Source organism: Moschus berezovskii, chromosome 11 (assembly GCF_049115385.1).
Source record: "Moschus berezovskii isolate FMDL1 chromosome 11, NW_MosBer_1.0, whole genome shotgun sequence".
NCBI lineage: Eukaryota > Metazoa > Chordata > Mammalia > Artiodactyla > Moschidae > Moschus > Moschus berezovskii.
In genome coordinates this window covers 462,527-483,043 of record NC_142470.1, presented here as the reverse complement: position 1 = coordinate 483,043, position 20,517 = coordinate 462,527, and the positions used below count along the sequence as shown (strand labels likewise).

The window sequence follows — 20,517 nt, the reverse complement described above, 5'->3', positions numbered from 1 at the left end:
ACTGCTTTTTCTACCCAGAGCTTCTGTTGTAATCAGCAGGAGAGAGAGGCTATGGTAGCATCACTCTGCCACAGCAGAACTGGAATTCTATTTCATTCTTATTAAAAATAAAATCTCAGTGTCTCTCTTCTTTGAAAGCCAGAATGAAGACGCCTAATAAACTGCCAGAGAGCGGCTCCCCTGTGTGGCGAGGCTCACCGCTGCTGCTGTTAGACAGCCCTGCTTTACGTGTATGCAAGGCCCTGCAAAAAAGCACTCACACAGGTAAAACCTAGTGGAGGTCCAGTCTCCTGACCTGACTGTCCATGAGTGAACATGGAAAATGCCCCTTCCTCCAAACAGCCCTGTTGGTTGGGAACACTGGGCTCTGGCTCAAGGGGTCCTCGGTGTGTTGTGGGCTTAGTTGTATCACTTCAGCCTTTAAGTCCTTTCTGCCTGCTTCAGATCCTTTATACAGAGAAGGCTGTCCCTGTATGAACGCAGAGAAGCCAAAGCTCAAAAAGATACATGCACCCCAACGTTCACAGCACTACTATTCACAACAGCCAGGCCACAGAAGCAACCTAAGTGTCCACCAACAAACGAACGGATAAAGACGACGTGCGGTGCGTGTACAGGATGGGGCACGGTTGCTGTTTAGTCACTAGGGCGTGTCCAACTCTTTGAGACCCATGGAGTGTAGTCTGCCAGGTTCCTCTGTCCATGGGATTTCCCAGGCAAGAATACCAGAGTGAGTTGCCATATCCTTGTCCAGAGGACTTTCCCAGACCAGGAAGCGAACCTGTGTCTCCTGCTTGGCAGGCTGATTCTTTATCACTGAGCCACCTGGGAAGCCCACGGGGAATGCAGCTCAACCACAACAAAGGAACGAAGCAATGCCACCTGCAGCAACATGGATTCGCCAGGGTCACTAAGTAAAGTGAGTCGAAGACAAATATCATGGAATCTGTCATGTGAATATATAATTTTTTTCTGAATGATACAAATGAACTTGTTTAAAAAACAGAAACACACTCACAGAAAACAAACTTGCGATTCTAAAAGAGGAAACAGAGGGAGGGATAAAGCAGGGTTTGGGATGAACATGGACACACCCCTGTGTATAAAACAGACAAAACAATGTCCTGCTCTGTGGCACAGGGACAGTGCTCAGAAGGCTGAAGGAAAGGGCGTCTAAAAGGGGACAGTGACACAGACACAGAAGCATGACTGAGTCACCGTGCTGCACAGCTAAAGCTAATACAACACTGTAAACCAACTAACTGCACCTGAATTTTTAAACACCTACAAAAACCAAAAAAAGAGTTCAAAACAATAAGAAAAAGAGAGAGGAGGCTGACCCAAAAAGATCCACGACCACACCACAAGATGTAGGAGCCCCAACAACACCGAGCAGCCACCTGCCAGGCGTCCAGCACAGGACCTGGGGGCCAGCGCCAGAGGCCCCGGGAGGCAGAGGCAGAGGCCAAGCCAGGTCAGGCTCGGCCCCTTGACGCGCAGGCGCCACTGGCTGCTCTGCGGGGAGCGGGCGCCCTCCTCGTGGGCTGACAGGGGTGAGGGTCTCTCTCAGACATGACCTCGCTGCGTTCCCAGGCCAGCTCCACAAGACCTGTGTTGGCAGCATGCCTCGCACTCACCAGGGAGCCAAGCAGCCAAGAGACCCCGGGAGAAACGGGAGGGACGTCCCCACAACCCCACCCCACAAGCCCTAACAGATAGCAACTCGCATCAGTTCCGGCATCGGGGAGGACGTGTGTGTGTGTCTATGTCTGTGAGTATGTCTCTTTGTTAAGAGGCAGGGTGGGAAGAGAAAATGACAACTCAACAGCTGACACTAAAAACAGCTCAAGCAGACTGGCTTACTTAGGAAAACAATGCCCTCAACCTCACCAAGAAACTTTAAAAGCACAGGTGAGACAGCTGCAGGGGTGTGCACGGGCCTGGCACACACCTGCACATGTCTACGAATGTTTTCTGTGGCCCTGGCCACCACAGAAAACAATCACAACTTGGCAGTGAACAATGAGTAGATCAAAGGGTAGTGAGCAGACAACGGAACTGGAACAACACGTCTCCACGGAGGGATTTACGCCGGGAACCCCCACACACCAGGGAGCTGCGGAGCCCTGCAGAGCACGACACCACGGAGGAGTGAGCCACAGCGGTTACACCGCGCTTCGCAGAATATCAGAGAAAAGCCAGAAAAGCGGCTGCCTCCCAGGAAAGGGTGGAGAGAAGCGGAAGGGTACTAAGAGCTTCCAGCGAGCCCGAGTTACAGGGTCATCACTGTCTCACCTGGCTAACAGCTGGCACGTTTGCTTCCTACGCTGTGCTTTTCTGTATATCTGAAATATTTCAAAACAAATTTGTGAAAATTAAAACAATGGGGTAGGTGGGATTGGAGGAAAGTGTGTAAAAGGTGCAAAACCCCAGGCACAAGACAAACGAGCACCCACGTCTACACAGCTCACAGGCACGGGCTGTGCGGCCAGGCCAGACGTGGGTTTCCCTTGCACACAACTGGACTGTCGGTAACATGACAGGCCCAGATCGGAGAGGTGGAAGCCAATAAGCAGAGACTAGAAACTCAGATTAATCAGAGGTGACATAGGGAGCAAAGAAAATCTCGTCTTACTTCATCCATAAAAAAATAGGAAAAAGAGCTCTCGAAATAAGAAACATGATGACAGGAGAAAAGGGAAGCCTCCTACACTGTTGGTGGGAATGTAAATGTGCAGCCACTATGGAGAACCATATGGAGGTTCCTTAAAAACTAAAAATAGAGCTGCCATATGATCCAGCAATCCCACTCTTGGCCAAATTTCCGGAGGTAACTCTGGTTAGCAAAGACACACACACCCCAATGTTCACAGCAGCACTGTTCACAAAGGCCAAGACACGGGAAACCTAAATGTCCACCAACAGATGAACGGTTAAAGAAGGTGTGGTGCACAGTGCGCACACACACACAAACAGAATATTCCTCAGTCATGAGAAAACCAGAATGACGCCATTAGCAGCAACACAGGTGAACCCAGAGATTACCATTCTGAGTGAAGGAAGTCAGAGGGGGAAGACAAATATCACATGGCATCACTTATCCGTGAAATCTAAAACATGATACAAATGGACTTACTTACAAACAGAAACAGACTCACAGGCATGGAAAACAAACTTACCATTACCCCAGGGAGAAGGGAGAGGGATGAGGAGTTTGGGATTAACACATACATACTGCTGTATGTGAAATACCACAGAATGATTGTTTGTTTTCAAAGCAAACCACTCAACACCACAGTAATCCAAGTCTATACCCTAACCACTGATGCCAAAGAAGCTGCAACTGACCAGTTCTACAAAGGCCTACAAGACCTTCTAGAATTAACACCAAAAAAAAGAGATTTCCTTTTCGTCACAGAGGATTGGAATGCAAAAGTAGGAAGTCAAGAGATATCTGGAATAACAGGCAAGTTTGGCCTTGGAGTACAAAATGAAGCAGGGCAAAGGTTAACAAGTTTGATCAGGAGAACACACTGGTCATAACAAATCCTTTCCCAACAACCTGAGAGATGACTCTACACATGGATATCACCAGATGGTCAATACTGAAATCAGACTGATTACATCCTCTGCAGCTGAAGATGGAGAAGCTGTATACAGTCAGTCAGTAAAAACAAGACCGGGAGCTGACTGTAGCTCAGATCATGAATCCTTATTGCAAAATTCAGGCTTACATTGAAAAAAGTAGGGAAAATCACTAGCATTCAGGTATGATCTAAACCAAATCCCTTATGACTGTACAGTGGAGGTGACGAATAGATTCAAGGGTTAGATCTGGTAGACAGAGTGCCTGAAGGACTATGGGGAGGTTCGTGACATTGTCCATCCTAAAGGAGATCAGTCCTGGGTGTTCACTGGAAGGACGGGTGTTCAAGCTGAAACTCCAATACTTTGATGCAAAGAGCTGACTCATTTGAAAAGACCCTGATGCTGGGAAAGATTAAGGGCAGGAGGAGAAGGGGACGACAGAGGGTGAGATGGTTGGACGGCATCACCGACTCAATGGACTTGAGTTTGAGCAAGCTCCGGGAGACGGTGATGGACAGGGAGGCCTGGCGTGCTGCAGTCCATGGGGTCGCAAAGAGTCAGACACGACTGAGTGACTGAACTGAACTGAACTGAACAGGAGGCAGTGACCAGAACCATTGCAAATAAAAAAAAATGCAAGAAGGCAAAGTGGTTGTCTGAGGAGAGTATACAAATGGCTAAGAAAAGAAAAGAAGCGAAAGGCAAAGGAGAAAAGGAGAGATACACCCATCTGAATGCAGAGTTCCAAAGAATAGCAAGGAGAGATCAGAAAGCCTTCCTCAGTGATCAATGCAAAGAAATAGAGGAAAACAATAGAATGGGAAAGACTAGAGATCTCTTCAAGAAAATTAGACACACCAAGAGAACATTTCATGCAAAGATGGGTACAATAAAGGACAGAAACAGTAAAGACCTAAAAGAAGCAGAAAAGATTAAGAAAAGGTGGCAAGAACACACAGAAGAACTATATAAGAAAAAGTCTTAATAACCCAGATCAACAGTGGTGTGGTCACTCACCTAGAGCTGGACATCATAGAGTGTGCGGTCAAGTGGGCCTTCGGCAGCACTACTATGAGCAAAGCTGGTGGAGGTGATGGAATTCCAGCTGAGCTATTTCAAGTTCTAAACGATGATGCTGTGAAAGTGCTGCACTCAATATGCCAGCAAGTTTGGAAAACTCAACAGTGACCACAGGACTGGAAAAGGTCAGTTTTCATTTGAATCCCAAAGAAAGGCAATGTCAAAAAATGTTCAAAGTACCTTGCAATTGCGCTCATTTCACATGCTAACAAAATTATGCTCAAAATTCTTCAAGCCAGGCTTCAGCAGTATGTGAACTGAGAACTTCTAGATGTTCAAGCTGGGTTTCAAAGGCAGAGGAACCAGAGATTAAATTGCCAACATTCAGTGGATAATGGAGAAAGCAAGAAAGTTCCAGAAAAACATCTACTTCTGCTTCACTGACTATGCTAAAGCCTTCGACTGTGTGGATCACAACAAACTGTGGAAAATTCTTAGAGAGATGGTAATACCAGACCACCATACCTGCCTCCTGAGAAATCTGCATGCAGGTCAAAAAGCAATAGTTAGAACCGAACATGGAACGATGCACTGGTTCCAAATCGGGACAGGAGTATCTCAAGTCTATATACTGTCACCCTACTTATTTAACTTATATGTAGAGTACATCATTTGAAATGCTGGACTGCAAGAACCAAAAGTAGGACTCAGGATTTCTGGGAGAAATATCAGTAGCCTCAGATATGTAGATGATAGCACTCTTAATGACAGAAAGTGAAGAGATACTAATGAGCCTCTTGATGAGCATGAAAGAGGAGAGTCAAAAAGCTGGCTTAAAACTCAACACTCAAAAAATTAAGATCATGGCTTTTGGTCCCATCACTTCATGGTAAATAGATGGGCGGAAAAGTGGAAGCAGTGGTAGATTTTATTTCCTTGGGCTCCAAAATCACTGTGGACAGTGACTACAGCCATGAAATTAAAAGACACTTGCTCCGTGAAAAAAAACCAGAGAGATATCACTTTGCCAACAAAGGTCCGTATAGTCAAAGCTATGGTTTTCCAGCAGTCATGCACGGATGTGAGAGTTGAACCATAAAGAAGGCTGAGCACCAAAAAATTGATGCTTTTGAACTGTGGTGTTGGAGAAGACTCTTGAGAGTCCCTTGGACTGCAAGGAGATCCAACCAGTCACTCCTAAAGAAAATCAACCCTTAATATTCACTGGAAGGACTGATGCTGAAGCTGAAGCTCCAATACTTTGGCCACCTGATGCAAAGAGCTGACTCACTGGAAAAGACCCTGATGCTGGGAAAGACTGAGGGCAAGAGGAGAAGGGGGCGGCAGAGGATGAGATGGTTGGATGGCACCACTGACTCAATGGACATGAACTTGAGCAGACTCCGGGAGACAGCGGAGGACAGAGGATCCTGGTGTGCTGCAGTCCATGGGGTCACAAAGAGTCGGATATGACTCAGCAACTGAACAACAACATATTTAAATAGGAAACAAACAAGGACCTACTCTATAGCACAGGGAAGTACATTCAATAACCTGTAATAAACCATTATGGAAAAGAATCTGAAATATATATATACACACGTATAGCTGAATCAGTTTGCTGTATGTGTGAAATTAAAACAACACTGTAAGTCAACTAGACTTCCACGGAAAAAAATGTTGATAGAAATTAAAATTTCAATGGAAGATCTGGAAACTAAAGTTAACAAAATCTCCTTAAAAGTACAATAGAAAGATAAAGGGAATGCAGAATAAAGACAATTCTAGATCTGTAAGGTTTCAAAACCCAATCTCTCTGCACACTTCTCAGGAAGCAACAGAGGATCTGCTTCACCTGAACAGGCAGATCAAGAGAGGAGGTGGGAGCTCTGCCCAGGAAGGAAGAAAGCACCCCCGGGACGGGGGCTGGACCGTGTGGCCCAGAAGTTCACGGGGGGACAGAACCTGGGGACCCAGAAGTCACTTCCGACTCACCGAATACTAGACAAGGGCAGCAGTGCATGCCACGCACAGAAAACTAAGCAACCAAAAATGAGGCAACTCCAGGGCAAACGAAAAAGAAAGTCACCTCTAGGCTCCACAGGCTCAGCTGCCAACAACGCCCAGAAGGTGGGATGAGAGGAGCAGCATGGTGAGGCAAGCAGGGCATTTTCTGCAGCGGTAAGTCAAAACAAAACTGAGACAGAAGAATCCTGACACAGCAAGGGCCGCAGTTGCACACAGGAGATTGAGACAGCTAGAAGCGGCCTTTCCTGGGGGAGGCTGGCGGGACAGACAACCGCACCGCACAGAGCGTCAGCAACATCGGCTTCCCTCTGCGGGCTCACAGAGTCGGACACGACCGCAGTGACTTAGCAGCAGCAGCAGCAGCAGGTGATTTTGATAAGAACAAATAAAAAGTATTTTAAATCGCAAATACACATTTGGTGAGGCAAAAATGACGTCCTTCCAAATGACCATTTAACCCAGTACAGACTTGTTTTTTCCAAACACCGCCCCCTCCCCGCTCTCTGCCCCCACACTCGAGGAAGGAAGAGTCCTGCCCGGGAGCACTGTACGGACAGGACACAAGCCTGAGGGGACCCGGGCCAAGGGGACTGCAGCGGCTGGAAGACAGCAGGTACTTGGCCCTGCTCTCAGCACGCAGCCCAAGGAGCTGCCACAGGCGGTGCTCAGCCCAGAAGTCACAATAGGATCGGCATCAGTAGCAGACCAAGAGGTGAGACCTGAGCCTCCACCGCCCCTCACTCTTGCCTAGGAGCCCCCCCATACGACGGACAGCCTGTCTAGACCTCCCAGGCCTACAGCACACCTTGCAGACTGAGACACTCAGGCCAGACCCCACAGAACCACCCTCCCACGGCCCCGCGGGCACACCTGGGTGCCCTCTCCCAGCACAAGGTTCCAGGCAGGGGCTGCCCCTGGGAGGGAAGCAGGCAGGTTTGCTCAGAGCGGGTGGTGTCCTTCTCAGCCCTGGCCAAGCATGTGCTAAAGGCAGGCCAGGTCCTGGGGGCAGACAGAGACCCGGAGTTCTAGGCACATCTCCACCCCCGGCCCGCAAACAGCTCAAAGCATGTGTACTGGTCTGACAGGGGTGGGCTGAGCACAGACAACCCTGAAGTCTCCATTTGGAGCCTGTCACCCCTTGTCATGCACAACAACTTAGGGCTGGCTTGGCGAACACCCACCAGGGGTCCAGCCACGGTCAGCATCACACAAGCTCCTAGACTCCTGGGCCCGCACAGAGGCACCCCTGCCACGGTTCTGCTGAACTGCCCCAGAGACCCCTCTGTGTAGTGTCTGGAGAAACTGAAGTACAAGTTGCCTGAGTACACAGCTAAAAAGAAAAGCAAAAGATGTAACTTCCAAGGATAAGACTAAAATCAAAGGCACCTTTTCAGTGACACAGGTGCATGCATGTATCAGAACAGCTACACACACTGAAGATTCGTTTTACTGTAAGCAGGTTTTGATCAGAAGAAAAAATTAAATACTAAATTCCAGTTAACTTGGAGGAAATGAGGCACACTAAGCTGAGCCTTTTGCAGCCAACGATAGAAATAAATTAATTTTACTATTCTATTTTTGAACATGTTTGAAATATTCCACGATAAAAAGTATAAGTCATAAACTAAAATAAGGTGCTATTTTTTAACCAACTGGACTAGTATACGGAAAGGGCCAGTCAGCCAGGACCACGGTGGCCAGGCCACTCAGCCCAGGGCCTCTGGCTCTTGCCGCACGCTCCGGAACATGGCTGCGTGACAGCTGAGACCACTGACAGCACTGCGCGTGTGCGGCATGATGCACCCACTGGGCCACGGGCCACTTCTGTCCTGCAGACGTGCAGACGCTCCACCTGAAAAGCCCTTGAGACTGCACGAAGGCTACGTGACGTCCGTGCCATGGTGCCTCACGGTGCAGCACAGCTGTGTCCATGGGCCACCACGAGAGGAGAGCAGCATGTCTGCTGCAACACCGACGCCGTCAAGAGAGAATGAAGAAGGCTGCAGTTTCTCCTCACAGCTTCTTTCAGCCTCCCCGCCGCACCTTGCTACCCTGGGTTCAGCAAACAGTGAGCTACAGCGAGACGACCAGCAAACATCCGCTATGAGACGGCTCATTAGCGGGTGAGGTGCCCTCACAGGCCTGGCGGTTCAGTCTCTGTGGTGGGAGGCAGGTGGGAGACTCACTGGAGTCTCCTAAGGATTTGCCCTACAGACTGGCCTTCAAACACAGGAAACAGTGTCCACACAAGACCTTTCACTGCATTGATGAACAGCACAAGAGCTGAAGAAATGACTGAAGGACACACATTAGCACAGAAGGCCCAGAAAGGGCCTCCAGTGGGAAGGGGCCTTGGGGCCTGAAGACAGGAGAGATGGCCTCCATCCTGTGGCGCTTTACGCATGTGATGCTTGGAGCCCAGGCACATGCTACTCAGTGCAGAGAATGACCATTTAAGAGACACCAAACGCATAAGCCAGCTCCGGGCTCCCCTCAGACACTCAGTCAGAGCCGCTCAGGCCACTCCTGGCACATCCCCCACCCTCTAGGGTGACCCTCCCGTCACTGGAGAGCTGGCCTGGGCGCTGAGGGACCTGCTGTCGAGTTGAGTCCGGGCAGACCCAGGGGAGGGGAGACACTCACAGTGATGACATCCAGAATGCTGAGGAGACTGTGGACGCTGTCTCCAGCCGGAACCTCTTTGACCGTCACCTCAGTGCCATCCTGCGCTTGGGAAGCAGAGAAGAGTCACCCGCAGTGGGAGGCCAGGCTGGCCAGACAAACCACCACCCACCACTGGTCGTGCGGGGCAGAGCCTGCACCCTGTCGACGTACGGAACGGGAACAGAAGGGTGAGGGTGACCAAGAGGACAGGAGGCCCAGCTGAGCCTTCGGACGGCATCTTGTCAACCCCGGGAGGGTCTGCCTGAGAGAGCTGGCGGGCCTAACCAAAAGACTGTGGGAGCCAAACGCAGTTACTCTCAGTATAAATGATAGCATTTTGACATACTTTTTCCCACCAGATTAAAGGAGAAAGGAAACCATGTAATGCTGGTGATTTAGGGTAGGAACTTCATCTCAGGGTGACCCAGAAAAATACCTTTGAACTTGTTTAAACCTGGCACAGGTCACAGTCCAGGAGCCCTTCCATCTGGGCCAAAGGCTCTGGCCCTCTTGGGAAGGCCTGCCAGGCAGATGACATGCAGCCCCCCCCCGGAGGGAGACTGGATGAAAGCACATCCTTTCTGATTATCCCACCAGGTCACTCACAGACAAAGCTACACATGAGACCTGTACCCCGACAACACTGTGATCTAAACGCTGGAAGGACATACAGGAGCTGTCCTGGGCCAGGTCCACCCAGGGCCCAGCAGGTGGGAAGTTCACGTGTCTGGGAATGGGGGCAACTGCACACAGTCCAGAGTTCACTGAGTGTCTACAGTGGGAAGCCTGGGTCACTTAGCGCCAGGCAAATAAACCAAGTACCCAGGAGGCTTGGTCTAGAGATCCCCCATCGCCCGGTAACTGTGATTTAAGCACATAATTCAACAGAGGCAGGCAGCAAGGAGTTAGCTTCCAGCTGAATTAATACCTTGATTATTTTCTTACAGTTAAGATTATTTTCTTACAGTTATAATTATTTATAGCCTGAAACCTGAAAATAAGACACGCGTGTGGCTCATCATTACAGATCAGTACCCACCCACTGAGGGGTCCTAAGGCAGTGGGAGAGATGGGAGCCACCACACAGCCCCTGTGTCACGGAGGCTGGCATGCCGCATCAAGGGCAGCTGTGGTCCAATGTGTCTTTCCCTCCAAAGAACTCAAACTGAGATTTTGCACTCCGAAGGCCCTCAGCTTGGCCCTCCGCATTTCTCTCCACAGTGCTCTGGTCCGCAAAGCCAGCCTCACCACCCAGTGGAGAAGGCATGAAAGAATTTGCCCAAGACAGCTGTGCAGAATGGAGCTGGAGGGGCCTTCAGTCTGCCCAGAGACACTCCTGAGACTAACCCAGATGCTCTATTGGAGTTTGCACCGGAAAACTAGAAAAGGACAGAGGCAACTATAGAAAACTACCCAGAAGGGCAAAGAGCAGCAGCTCGGCTTCCAGCCTGAAGACAGAAGGGATGGCTGCCCAGCTCCACTACAAACAGGTGCAGAGGTTTCACAAGTACCTCCAGGGAGAGCATCTGAAGCAGCAACTTCTCATACAATATATAATCGAAAGCCAACTGGAAAGAATCATATTCATGGCTGCACAACTCCACCTTGCACACTTCAAAACTCTGCCGACTCCTGGCAATCACTCAGGAATGCTCAGCAGAAAGGTAGGGGGACGACTTCATCTGACAAACTTTTCACTCCTAGCTGGAGCTTTTAGGGACCTGTATAAATGAACCAACAGTTCAATTCAATGACAACTACTGCCGGATCTGACACCTCAGAATATGGAAGAAATTTTTGATGAACTCAGGACTGGCAAAATCCCAAAAGGTGGGCCTAGGAGTGTACACTTCTCACGTGAGCCAGCTGAAGGCCTTACGTCTTCAACTGAACCACCTCAAGGACCTGGTTTTGGTGTGCAAGCTAGCTTTTAACTTATATTCAACTATATATGTGTTGCTGGAGAAATAAAATATGAATCTCCTATCTACATAAAATAAAATAAATTCTGCACTAACTTTTCAATGGAAAACTTGAGAAATGTTCAAGAGGGCAGACCACTGAGTGCCAACACAACAGCGCCCCTGCCCCACCCGAGGGCTCTCACCGAGTCCTGGACGCGGACCTCCAGCCGCCCGTCCTGCACCACATAGATGCTGTTGTCCAGCTCCCCCGGCCGGAAGACGTACTCCCCTTCCAGAAGCTGCACGAACACCATGTGTTTGCAAAGCTCCAGGAACAGTGGCTTCTCAAAGTGACCCAGGACCCTACAAAAACAGAACACGCGGGACGCCTTCAGGAAGGAGCGGGGGGCAGAAGCCACTGTCCCCGCTGGCCAGACCACAGGGAGAGCTTCCAAGGGCCACAGAGCCTGCAGCACTAGCGGCTGGTCGCCAGCAGGACAGGAGCCTGAGGTTTAGGGATCCCCATTAGCTGCTGTCCCAGGAGCTCAGAGAACTCTCAGGCCGGGACTGTGCGTTTGAGCCAGTTCTGTAACCAAGGGCAGATAGTGAAGTGCTGGAAAGAGGAGTTGGGGCTTCCAGGGAGAGATGGGGAGCCAGACTTTCAATCTTCCATCCAGCCGCTCACTTCCCACACTCACTCTGCATCGTCCTGAAGGCAGAAACTCTGATAAGCAGACACACATGGGAAAGAACCAGCAAGGAGGCTCTGCTCACCACCAGGAGGGCAGTGACAGCCAGAGGAGAGAAGTTTTGCCAAGCAATAAAAGAAATGATCACATGCTGGGGTCCAGAGAGGTCATTCTGGCTCCTCCGTGTGTGAGCACCCACTTTATGCTCACCAGACAGAAAATCCTGTTTGTGGCTGATCACACACACACTGTACATCTGCTTTAATTATTAAAGGGCATGCATACTGATGCTGAAGCTGAAACTCCAACGCTTTGGCCACCTCCGCTTTGCGGAGAACTGACTCATTGGAAAAGACCCTGATGCTGGGAAAGACTGAGGGCAGGAGGAGAAGGGGACGGCAGAGGATGAGATGGTTGGATGGCATCACGGACTCAATGGACCTGAGTTTGAGCAAGCTCCGGGAGTAGGTGATGGACAGGTGTGCTGTAGTCCATGGGGACACGACTGAGCAACTAATCTGAACACTCACCAGAAGTAAAGAACGCCCAAGTCAAACATAAGGACTAAGTGCCTCCCATCCTGGGATATCAATCCTCTGCTCCTTCCGTGGTAAGACTCCCTTCCCAGGTGTCAGTGCCATGCTGACTCGCCGTGGAAGTGCTGATCTGGCTTTGATTTCTTTCGATACCCTGAAGGCACGTATCCCTGACTAGTTTAACAGTCTTCATTCGGACAAGATATAAAACTGGGCTGAAAACCACGCTTCTCTGGAAGAGTTCCTCAGAGCTGTCTGAGAGGCTGTCTTCCGGGTTACAGTCCTCAGTTTGGCTCAAATAAGACTCTTTTCTATTCCTGTTACAGACTGTTTACTGATTTTTTTGCCGACACAACCATCTGTGGCCACAGGGCACGGACACCTCGGAGGCCAGGCGAGGACACAGAAAGCCTCCAGGTCTGCCTCTCTCTTACCGAACGTTTTTCAGCATGTACAGAACTTCTGACGGCAGGTGAGAATTCTTCACATCAAACTCTGTGAGGTCAGCCTCCAGCAGGGAGGGCGGGGGCTCCTTTGGCTGCAAGGTAGGGTATTCCTTCTTGAACCGCAGGATCCTACAAAGCAAAGAGGCACACACCTGGAGCAGAGGCCCAAAGGGGTTCAAAAGCAGACAGTAAGGAACTCCCCTAGTGGTCCAGTGGTTAAGAATCCACTGTGCAATGCAGGGGACGCGGGTTTGATCCCTGGCTGGGGAACTAAGATCCCACATGCCACAGAGCAACAAAGCCTGAGTGCCACAACTAAGATCCGAGGCAGCCAAATCAATTAGTCAATTAAATACTTCAAAAATTAAAAAATAAAGCAGAGAGCATTCAGGCTGTGAGGCCCATAGCAGGGAAGCCACGGACAGCCCACTGGGGAGGGCAGCTGGGACCTGACTGGTTTGAAGGGCATTCCCAGTACCTCTTGGCCAAAGACAGCACCTTGGTCCTCTTCCTCACCCGCTGCCGGGGGGCAGCTGTGTTCCCCACAAGTGTGTGGGGAAGCGTGGTCACCTGAAGAATGAAAGGGGGCGGCTAAGTCTGGACTCTGAGACCTGTGGGATCCAGCTCCCAGTTTCAGGGTCGGTCCCAGCCCTCAGGACGTGGTCCCTGCGGGTCTGACACCAGCATTCCGGCCCGGCCCCACCTGCTCGCCTCCCAGGACACAGGGAACCTCCTCGGCGCTGCTGACAGTGGACACGGGGCCACGTCCGCAGACAGCCCGTGCTCCGAGAGCTTCGACGTCCTCGGCCCTACGTCCCTCTCCTGGAAGGCCAGCGCCCTCCTCCTCACACCCGTCACGCTGGCACACACCACCCCAGCGCCTGCACACCCTCCCGGCCTGGACAGCTCTTTGTTCCCCTCACAGTCCAGGCCCACTGGACCGCCGCAAACAGCGCTGCCGAGGAGTACAAAGGGCCTGGCTCCTACCCAGGCGTCAGCCAGCCCCCGTGGGCAGCTCCCAAGCTGCGTCTGCCGCATGGTGCCGGCTGTGGCTGTCGGCGCAGTCACCATGACGCCTCCTTCCCCAAGGGGTTCTGGCCCCACCGGACCACGTTCCTGTCCTTCTGAGGCCAAATCCAGCTTGCCAACACAGAGTCCTCAGCGGGGTCGTCTGTGGACAGCCCCAGGTCCAGCCACACACGAGCGCCTCAAGACCTGCTCGTGGGTCATTCCATGCGGCCCCACACGAGACAGCAGCAGCCCGCACACCACAGGCCAGGGCCGCCCCCAGCAGACATGGCAGCCCAAACCAACCTCCCTCTCACAGCACTTGACCCTGAGGAGAAGGAGCCACCCAGGGACAGCCACGTGACTCCTCCTCTGACAGTTTTTCTACAAAGAACACAAACTAACTGCGTATCTAGAAAAAAGTAACAAACAAACAAACATTTTTACACATCAGCAAATGGTTCAAGCATGCCTTTGTGGCACAGTAAGCCTCTGGGAGTCTGCTGAGCCCTTGGTCCTCAGTGTGGGGGAGGGCATGGGGACCACCAGCAAATGCTGCTCATCCCCAAGATGGGTCGTGACACTGGGAAGTGAGGCCTGGGAGTTTCCACCTTGCAGGGCCCGAATCATGGGAGGCCCACCAATCTGCACAGGAGCCAGGACCCTCTGCCTGACGCACTTGGGGATGCTCCTTGGAGGGGCTTCTTCCCTCCTTCCTGGCTCATTTCCTCTCTAGGTGATGTGCCCGCCCCAGACCTTCCTCAAGCCCTGGGGCCCTGCGCGGCCCTAGGCACAGGCTGAAGCCAGCCCCTCTTGAGGGAGCATGGGGCCGCAGCATGAGTTACCTTTCTCATGATCTTCCTGCCATAGAACATCACCTTGTCTCTCTTCCGGAACCTGTACTGAGGACTGGGCTGCACCTGTCCTGCAAGGGGTGCCAAGGTGCTGCCTGAGCACAGCGGGCAGCTGTGTGTGCACACTGAGCTTGTCCTGCCCACCCTGCGTCACACAGCCTCTTGTTCCTGGGCCGTGACACACCCAAGCAGAGGAAGCGGGACTTCATCTCTTCTTGGAAATGAGAGCCAAGAGAGTTCAGGACACAGTTAAATTCCACGGATCCGACGTGCTGTCGACAGGCCAGCAGTTTTCAACAAAAGCCACTATGCCTTGAGAGCTATTTGCAGGAGCTTAAAACACAGGGAAAATCACCCGAACCTACCACCCTCTCCTCCCTCCCCCACTGGAGCAACAGCCTCAAGCAAGATACTCACGGAATTGGCTAACCCTTCTGTACACAAAGATGGTGGTGCCTATGAGAGCCAGGGCCAGGAGGACTCCAATTACAATCCCCAGCAGCTGGGCAAGGTCATAGACAGAGTACCCATCAGCAAGGCACCAAGACCTCCCCAACCCCAAACACAGGCTGGACACAAAGGGCCCCAGGCAGCCACGGGTGACGGGGGCCACTGATTCTGAGGCCCGCCCATCACCTGGGAGCAGTGAGGTAGTTACCATGGTGGACTGGGAATGCTGCTCCATCAGTTCCAGACCCCAGGACCATAGGGTGGCCAGATAGATGCCCGCCTAGGGGAGAAGCCTGAAGTCAGGAAGGGCCAGGATGGACACAGCCCCGGCTTCTCAGGGAGCAAGAACAGAGCTGAGGGTCAGGGAAAAAGTCAGCAGCCCTGGAGACCTCCAAAATGAAGCTGCCTATCAGGTAGCAGAGGGCCCGAGTCCATCTGCTCTGGAGAAGGGCTAGCCACCCACAGGATGGCTGGGCAGGGCCAGCAGCTGCACTGCACTGACAACAAATGCTCCGGGCAACTGAGCCCTCCAATCTCAGCTTCCCTGTTCCTCAGGATGCAAGTCCAGAGGAGCAAATCTGGCTGGCCACCTCTTCTGTGCCCTCTCATCACAAGCAGGACCACATGCTGCTGGCCCAAGGGCGGACAGAAGCCCACACAACAGCAGTGCTGAGAAACCCTAACAAGCCAGCTGGATTTGGAGGACATTAAATCCAGCACATAGCAGCAAAGGGCTCCCAGCAAGGGAGTTAACAAGGAGCTTCAGAAGCCCAGACCCCAGGGAGAAAGACAGGAAGGTAAGAGAAAACAGTGAGCGTGGAACGGTGAGTGGGCAGATGGCTAGGACCGCCTATACAGGGGATGCTGGCAGGTTCCCTGCAAAGACAAGAAACCAGTCAAATAAGTAACTACGCTCCACTCCTCCTGGTACTCACATCCTTCCAAGCAGTCAGGAACAGGATGGATTGAGGGAGGAGGGCGGTGCGTGTGTGTGTGAATTCTGTCAAGCTTTTACACAAGTGCCAAGGACTAAAGCAGCTTGCCTAATCCTTCAGAGCCAGGATCACACAGAGTACTGATGCCAGAAAACCCGAGGAAATCAATGCACTCAGAAAAGCGTTTCAAAAGCAGAATGTTACATCAAGACAGAACAAGGAAGTGATCCAAAGACTCAACCCTCTGAACTTGGCTCAAAAAGCAGAGGAAGCAGTGGGGGCTTCTGCCTCAGAGTGAGGAGCCCAGGCCCTCCTGGCCCAGGCTGTGTGCTTGGCTAGAGACCACCTCCACTGGGTGGCAGACAAGCACCCTCCTCAGAAGTGTGTCCGCTGAGCTCAGCCACCCCAGGGAGGAGCCAGGGGAACAGTCATGAGAGTGACCCAGGCCTATTCATACAGTCTCCAGTGGTTGGCATCTCCAACTTTTCAGCTTTTCAATGCTGTTTTAATGCATCTAATTTTCCGGTTTAGGAATAAAAGCCATTGTAATGTGGCTACAGATGTTCCACAGGAAAAAGGCCCTACCTCAAAGCAAGTGGGCTTCCTAAAGGGAAGCAGGAACTGACAAGTGTGACCTTGAGGAACAGGAGGGAGGGGTTCAGTCCTGACAGGGGAAGAGAGGCCCGCACGCCACTCCCACAGGCAGCCGACTTCAAGGAGCTGCTGCAGGGCAGCTTTCTCCTTGTCCAGGAGCAGCCACACTGGGAATTTTCAGGCTGACTCCTCACTGGACTCCTCAGGTTCTGTACCTCTGGGCCAGTGTCCTCCTCTTGCTCCATGGCTAAAAAGTGAAACAAAAGAAGAAAGACTGGTTCCAAGGAGGGCACAGGTTGTACCACCTCAGGCTCACGTGCAAAGCTGTGCCTCCCAGCCCTACCCTGAATTCCTGTCCACATTAAGTTACATGTCTATTGAGAGGAAAACTCTGATGAAACACTGTGCTCTCCATGGAGAAGACGCTTTTCACAAGCAAAGGGAGCCACTTGCCTCTCTGTAAACAGCCCTGGTGTGGTTGCCCAAGGAACTGAGAACTGCAGCCAAGCCCTGGGTTCTTCTCCCAGTCAGTCAAAGACAAGTGTGGGCAGCTGGGCAAAGGCCTAGTGCAGCCGGGAGTTCCAGGACCATGGCGAGGAGGCTGAGGCTGGGTAGGGGTTGGGGTGTGTGGCCACCACAGGCTGTGCGCCAGACCCTCCCTAGTGGGCTGGGCACAGGATTTCCCACCCAGTGTGGTGGAGCCCCGGAGGTGGGCATGCTGGTCCGGGCTGTGGTTAACTTGAGGAGTAGCCCTGCGGACCTGACCTCTCTTCCAGGAGGAGCCACGTCCAGGGCCTTCACCCTGTGGCTCCCAGGTCTCTTAGAAGGGCCACAGCAAGGGAGGGTTTGTCTCTTCCAAAATCCCACCCAGACACGTCAGGGAGCAGAAGACAGGTGCAGAGCCACCTGCATTTGCTCACTGGTCTGTCCCCTGTGGGAAACTTTCTTCTCAAGTCTTTTCAAAGACCAGGAGTGCCTTGACCCCAGCTCTACCGCCCAGCCCTGCCCAGTCCCATCTCCCGAAGCCCACCAGGCTCCAGGGGGACAAAGCTCAAGCCCCCAGCACCTGCCACACGACGGAAGCGCCTTCAGCTGCTCCGCTTGGTCCACAGCGTGGGGCCAGAGGGAAGGTGGTCAAGTCCAGGAGAACTGGGGGAGCCAGGGGCAGGGGGGCTGAAGGCACGGAAGTTAGGGAGGGCGTGGTTAAGGGGGCTTGAGTGTTAGGGCGTAGGCTTGGAGGGTAGGGGTTAAGGGGCCGACCGGTTGAAGGCTCTCAGGCTGGGGGGGAGTCTGGTGTAGGGGGCACCTGGTTTAGGGGTGTCGGGTTGAGGAGCGTCGGGGTCGGGGGGCGGGCGTCGAGGTTGGGAAGCGTTGAGTTAAGCGGGGGTCGAGATGACGGACGTCGGGTTGGAAGCAGACGGGTTGGGGGCGCCGGCGGCCCTGGGGGGCAGTGTCGTCCCCGCGCGGGCTGGGGGAGATGATGGCTACCTCTGCTCACGGACTCGAACCCCTAAGCTGGCCACTTCGCGGCGCTAGACGGCGACTCAGCAGCACCGCGCGCCCCCGTCCCGCCTCCCCGAAGCCCCGCCCCCGACGGCCGCGCTCCCGATATCCACGTCCCGTCGTCCGGGAGCCGCCTCGAAGCCCCGCCCCCGACGTCCGCGCTCCCGATATCCACGTCCCGTCGTCCGGGAGCCGCCTCGAAGCCCCGCCCCCGACGTCCGCGCTCCCGATATCCACGTCCCGTCGTCCGGGCGCCGCCTCGAAGCCCCGCCCCCGACGTCCGCGCTCCCGATATCCACGTCCCGTCGTCCGGGAGCCGCCTCGAAGCCCCGCCCCCGACGAACGCACTCCCGATATCCACGTCCCGTCGTCCGGGAGCCGCCTCGAAGCCCCGCCCCCGACGTCCGCGCTCCCGATATCCACGTCCCGTCGTCCGGGAGCCGCCTCGAAGCCCCGCCCCCGACGTCCGCGCTCCCGATACACACGTCCCGTCGTCCGGGAGCCGCCTCGAAGCCCCGCCCCCGACGTCCGCGCTCCCGATATCCACGTCCCGTCGTCCGGGCGCCGCCTCGAAGCCCCACCCCCGACGTCCGCGCTCCTGGCGTCCCGCCCGGACGAGGGATCTCCCCGCGCATTGGCCGGGCTACCGCCGGTCCCGCCCTCTCGCAGGGCCCCGGCTGCACATTCGACACGGCGCAGCCAATTGGAGCCGCTCTTCCTGCGACGCGGGGGCGGGTGGGGCCGGAAGCTGCCGAAGGCGCCGCGCGGCGGGCCCGAATCCGAGGCGCCAGGAGCCGGCGGCGGCGTGGTGGGTGTGCGTAGGCCTCGCCATGGGTCTCCTGAGCGGGGCGGCTCGCGCCCTGGTGCGGGGCGCCGACCGCATGAGCAAGTGGACCAGCAAGCGGGGCCCGCGCACCTTCTACAAGAGCCGCGGTGCCAAGGGCGTTGGCTTCCAAGGTCGCGGCGGCAGGTTCGTGCTGGTCAAGGAAATGGTCCCGGAGCTGGTGGTGCCCGAGCTGGCCGGCTTCAAGCTCAAGCCCTACGTGAACTACCGCGCCCCGGAGGGCACAGACGTTCCCCTGACGGCCAAGCAGCTCTTTCTGGAGACGGCGGCGCCGGCTATCGAGAGGGACTTTAAGGCCGGGACTTTCGACCCCGAGCACCTGGAACGGTACGGCTTTGAACCCACGCAGGAAGGCAAGCTCTTCCAGCTGTATCCCAAGAACTTCCCGCGCTAGGAGTGGTCGGCGGCCGCGCCGCATGTGTCTGCGACCGAGGACTTGGACCCTCCTCGCCCAGCCTAGTTCCGGGGTGGCGGGGCGGTTCCCTCGTTTCGCTGCTATATTAAAGACCTTGGCTACCGTACCGTGCTGTTTTGGGCATCTCCTCACTGTGTAAAAGAAGCACGCCACGTATTCTAGGTTAAGGAGTAGAGACCTAGGCGACGTTCTCAGGTGCCAGCCAAACCAGAACCCCTACCGAGAGGGAAGTAGGCAAGAACATGTGGCTTAGCTTGCAGGCGGGAGATACTTCACAAGGCAGCTCCAACCACCTGACAGCATTGAGTAGTTCACCCCAGGGAACGACCAATGAGCACATTTATGGGTCCCAAAGCAGTTTATTTTGGTGAAACTCCCCGCCTTGGGGCAAAGCTGAAGATGAGGCCACACGGGAAGCTGCTGCCAAACTATTTCCTGATCATCTCTAGTCTCTTTGCTCTTATGTTCTGTTTCAGTGCCTAGTTCCTCAGATCCTAATTCTGTTTAATTGATCCTTAAGTGACATTCCCTAAGATAAACTCTGGGGGAGGGTTCAACGTTAGTGCATTCTGACCTGTGCTGACAGCTCTCTCAGGAAATAAAGGATAGAAGCTTGTGTTTTCTGATTCAGAACACCTCCCTATCCTACTAGTGGGTGCTGAGGAGGTGACAGATGCCACAGAGAGAGAAGGAATTCACCTATGGGAGTCAGAGCAGTTGCAAGGCCAGTACTTCCTGGAGTTAAGCTGTGTCCAGTTTAACTGAAGCCACAGTGAGGAAGTGTGACTATTCCACCATATAGGACTTAACATATTTCAAGTTCACGGTTTGCTAAAGCAGTACACCCTTCTTTTTGGTTATTTGCACAGGAGGCTATACAAGCACTTCTGATGCCATGATCTTTTTTAATGTTCATATAAAACTACTTCTGATAACACAAAAACAAACTACTTTGGTATTATAAAGTAGCTTTAAAATTTTTAGTTAATGTAAATAGTTGCTTATATAAGTATGAAGAACTAAAAATCAAAACACAGGA

At 53.1% G+C, this 20,517-nt stretch overlaps 2 protein-coding genes and 1 pseudogene across 4 annotated transcripts in view; 2 read left to right on the top strand and 1 right to left on the bottom strand.

Annotated features, from left to right (window-relative positions):
• Positions 1–18,205, bottom strand: part of PNPLA7 (patatin like domain 7, lysophospholipase) — an 80,024-nt gene extending 61,819 nt beyond the window's left edge. For all 3 annotated transcript variants that reach the window (XR_016038510.1, XM_055400628.2, XM_088840966.1), the window contains exons 1-9: positions 17,783–18,205; positions 16,932–16,963; positions 15,396–15,467; positions 15,155–15,239; positions 14,729–14,808; positions 13,354–13,445; positions 12,864–13,004; positions 11,408–11,567; positions 9,280–9,360 (exon numbers count right to left, since the gene is read on the bottom strand). Coding sequence is in view for 2 of the 3 variants with exons in the window: in XM_055400628.2 (XP_055256603.2) it covers positions 9,280–9,360; positions 11,408–11,567; positions 12,864–13,004; positions 13,354–13,445; positions 14,729–14,808; positions 15,155–15,239; positions 15,396–15,467; positions 16,932–16,961 (741 nt within the window). In the remaining variant the exon portion in view is untranslated. The remainder of the gene's footprint in view (positions 1–9,279; positions 9,361–11,407; positions 11,568–12,863; positions 13,005–13,353; positions 13,446–14,728; positions 14,809–15,154; positions 15,240–15,395; positions 15,468–16,931; positions 16,964–17,782) is intronic.
• LOC148776060 (NADH dehydrogenase [ubiquinone] flavoprotein 2, mitochondrial pseudogene) lies at positions 10,370–11,234 on the top strand (annotated as a pseudogene).
• A 740-nt stretch (positions 18,206–18,945) lies between the features above and the next one.
• Positions 18,946–19,584, top strand: MRPL41 (mitochondrial ribosomal protein L41). Its single transcript, XM_055400654.2, has one exon. The coding sequence runs from the start codon at positions 19,050–19,052 to the stop codon at positions 19,455–19,457; it is 408 nt and encodes a 135-aa protein (XP_055256629.1). The 5' UTR covers positions 18,946–19,049; the 3' UTR covers positions 19,458–19,584.
• The last annotated feature ends 933 nt before the right edge of the window (positions 19,585–20,517 follow it).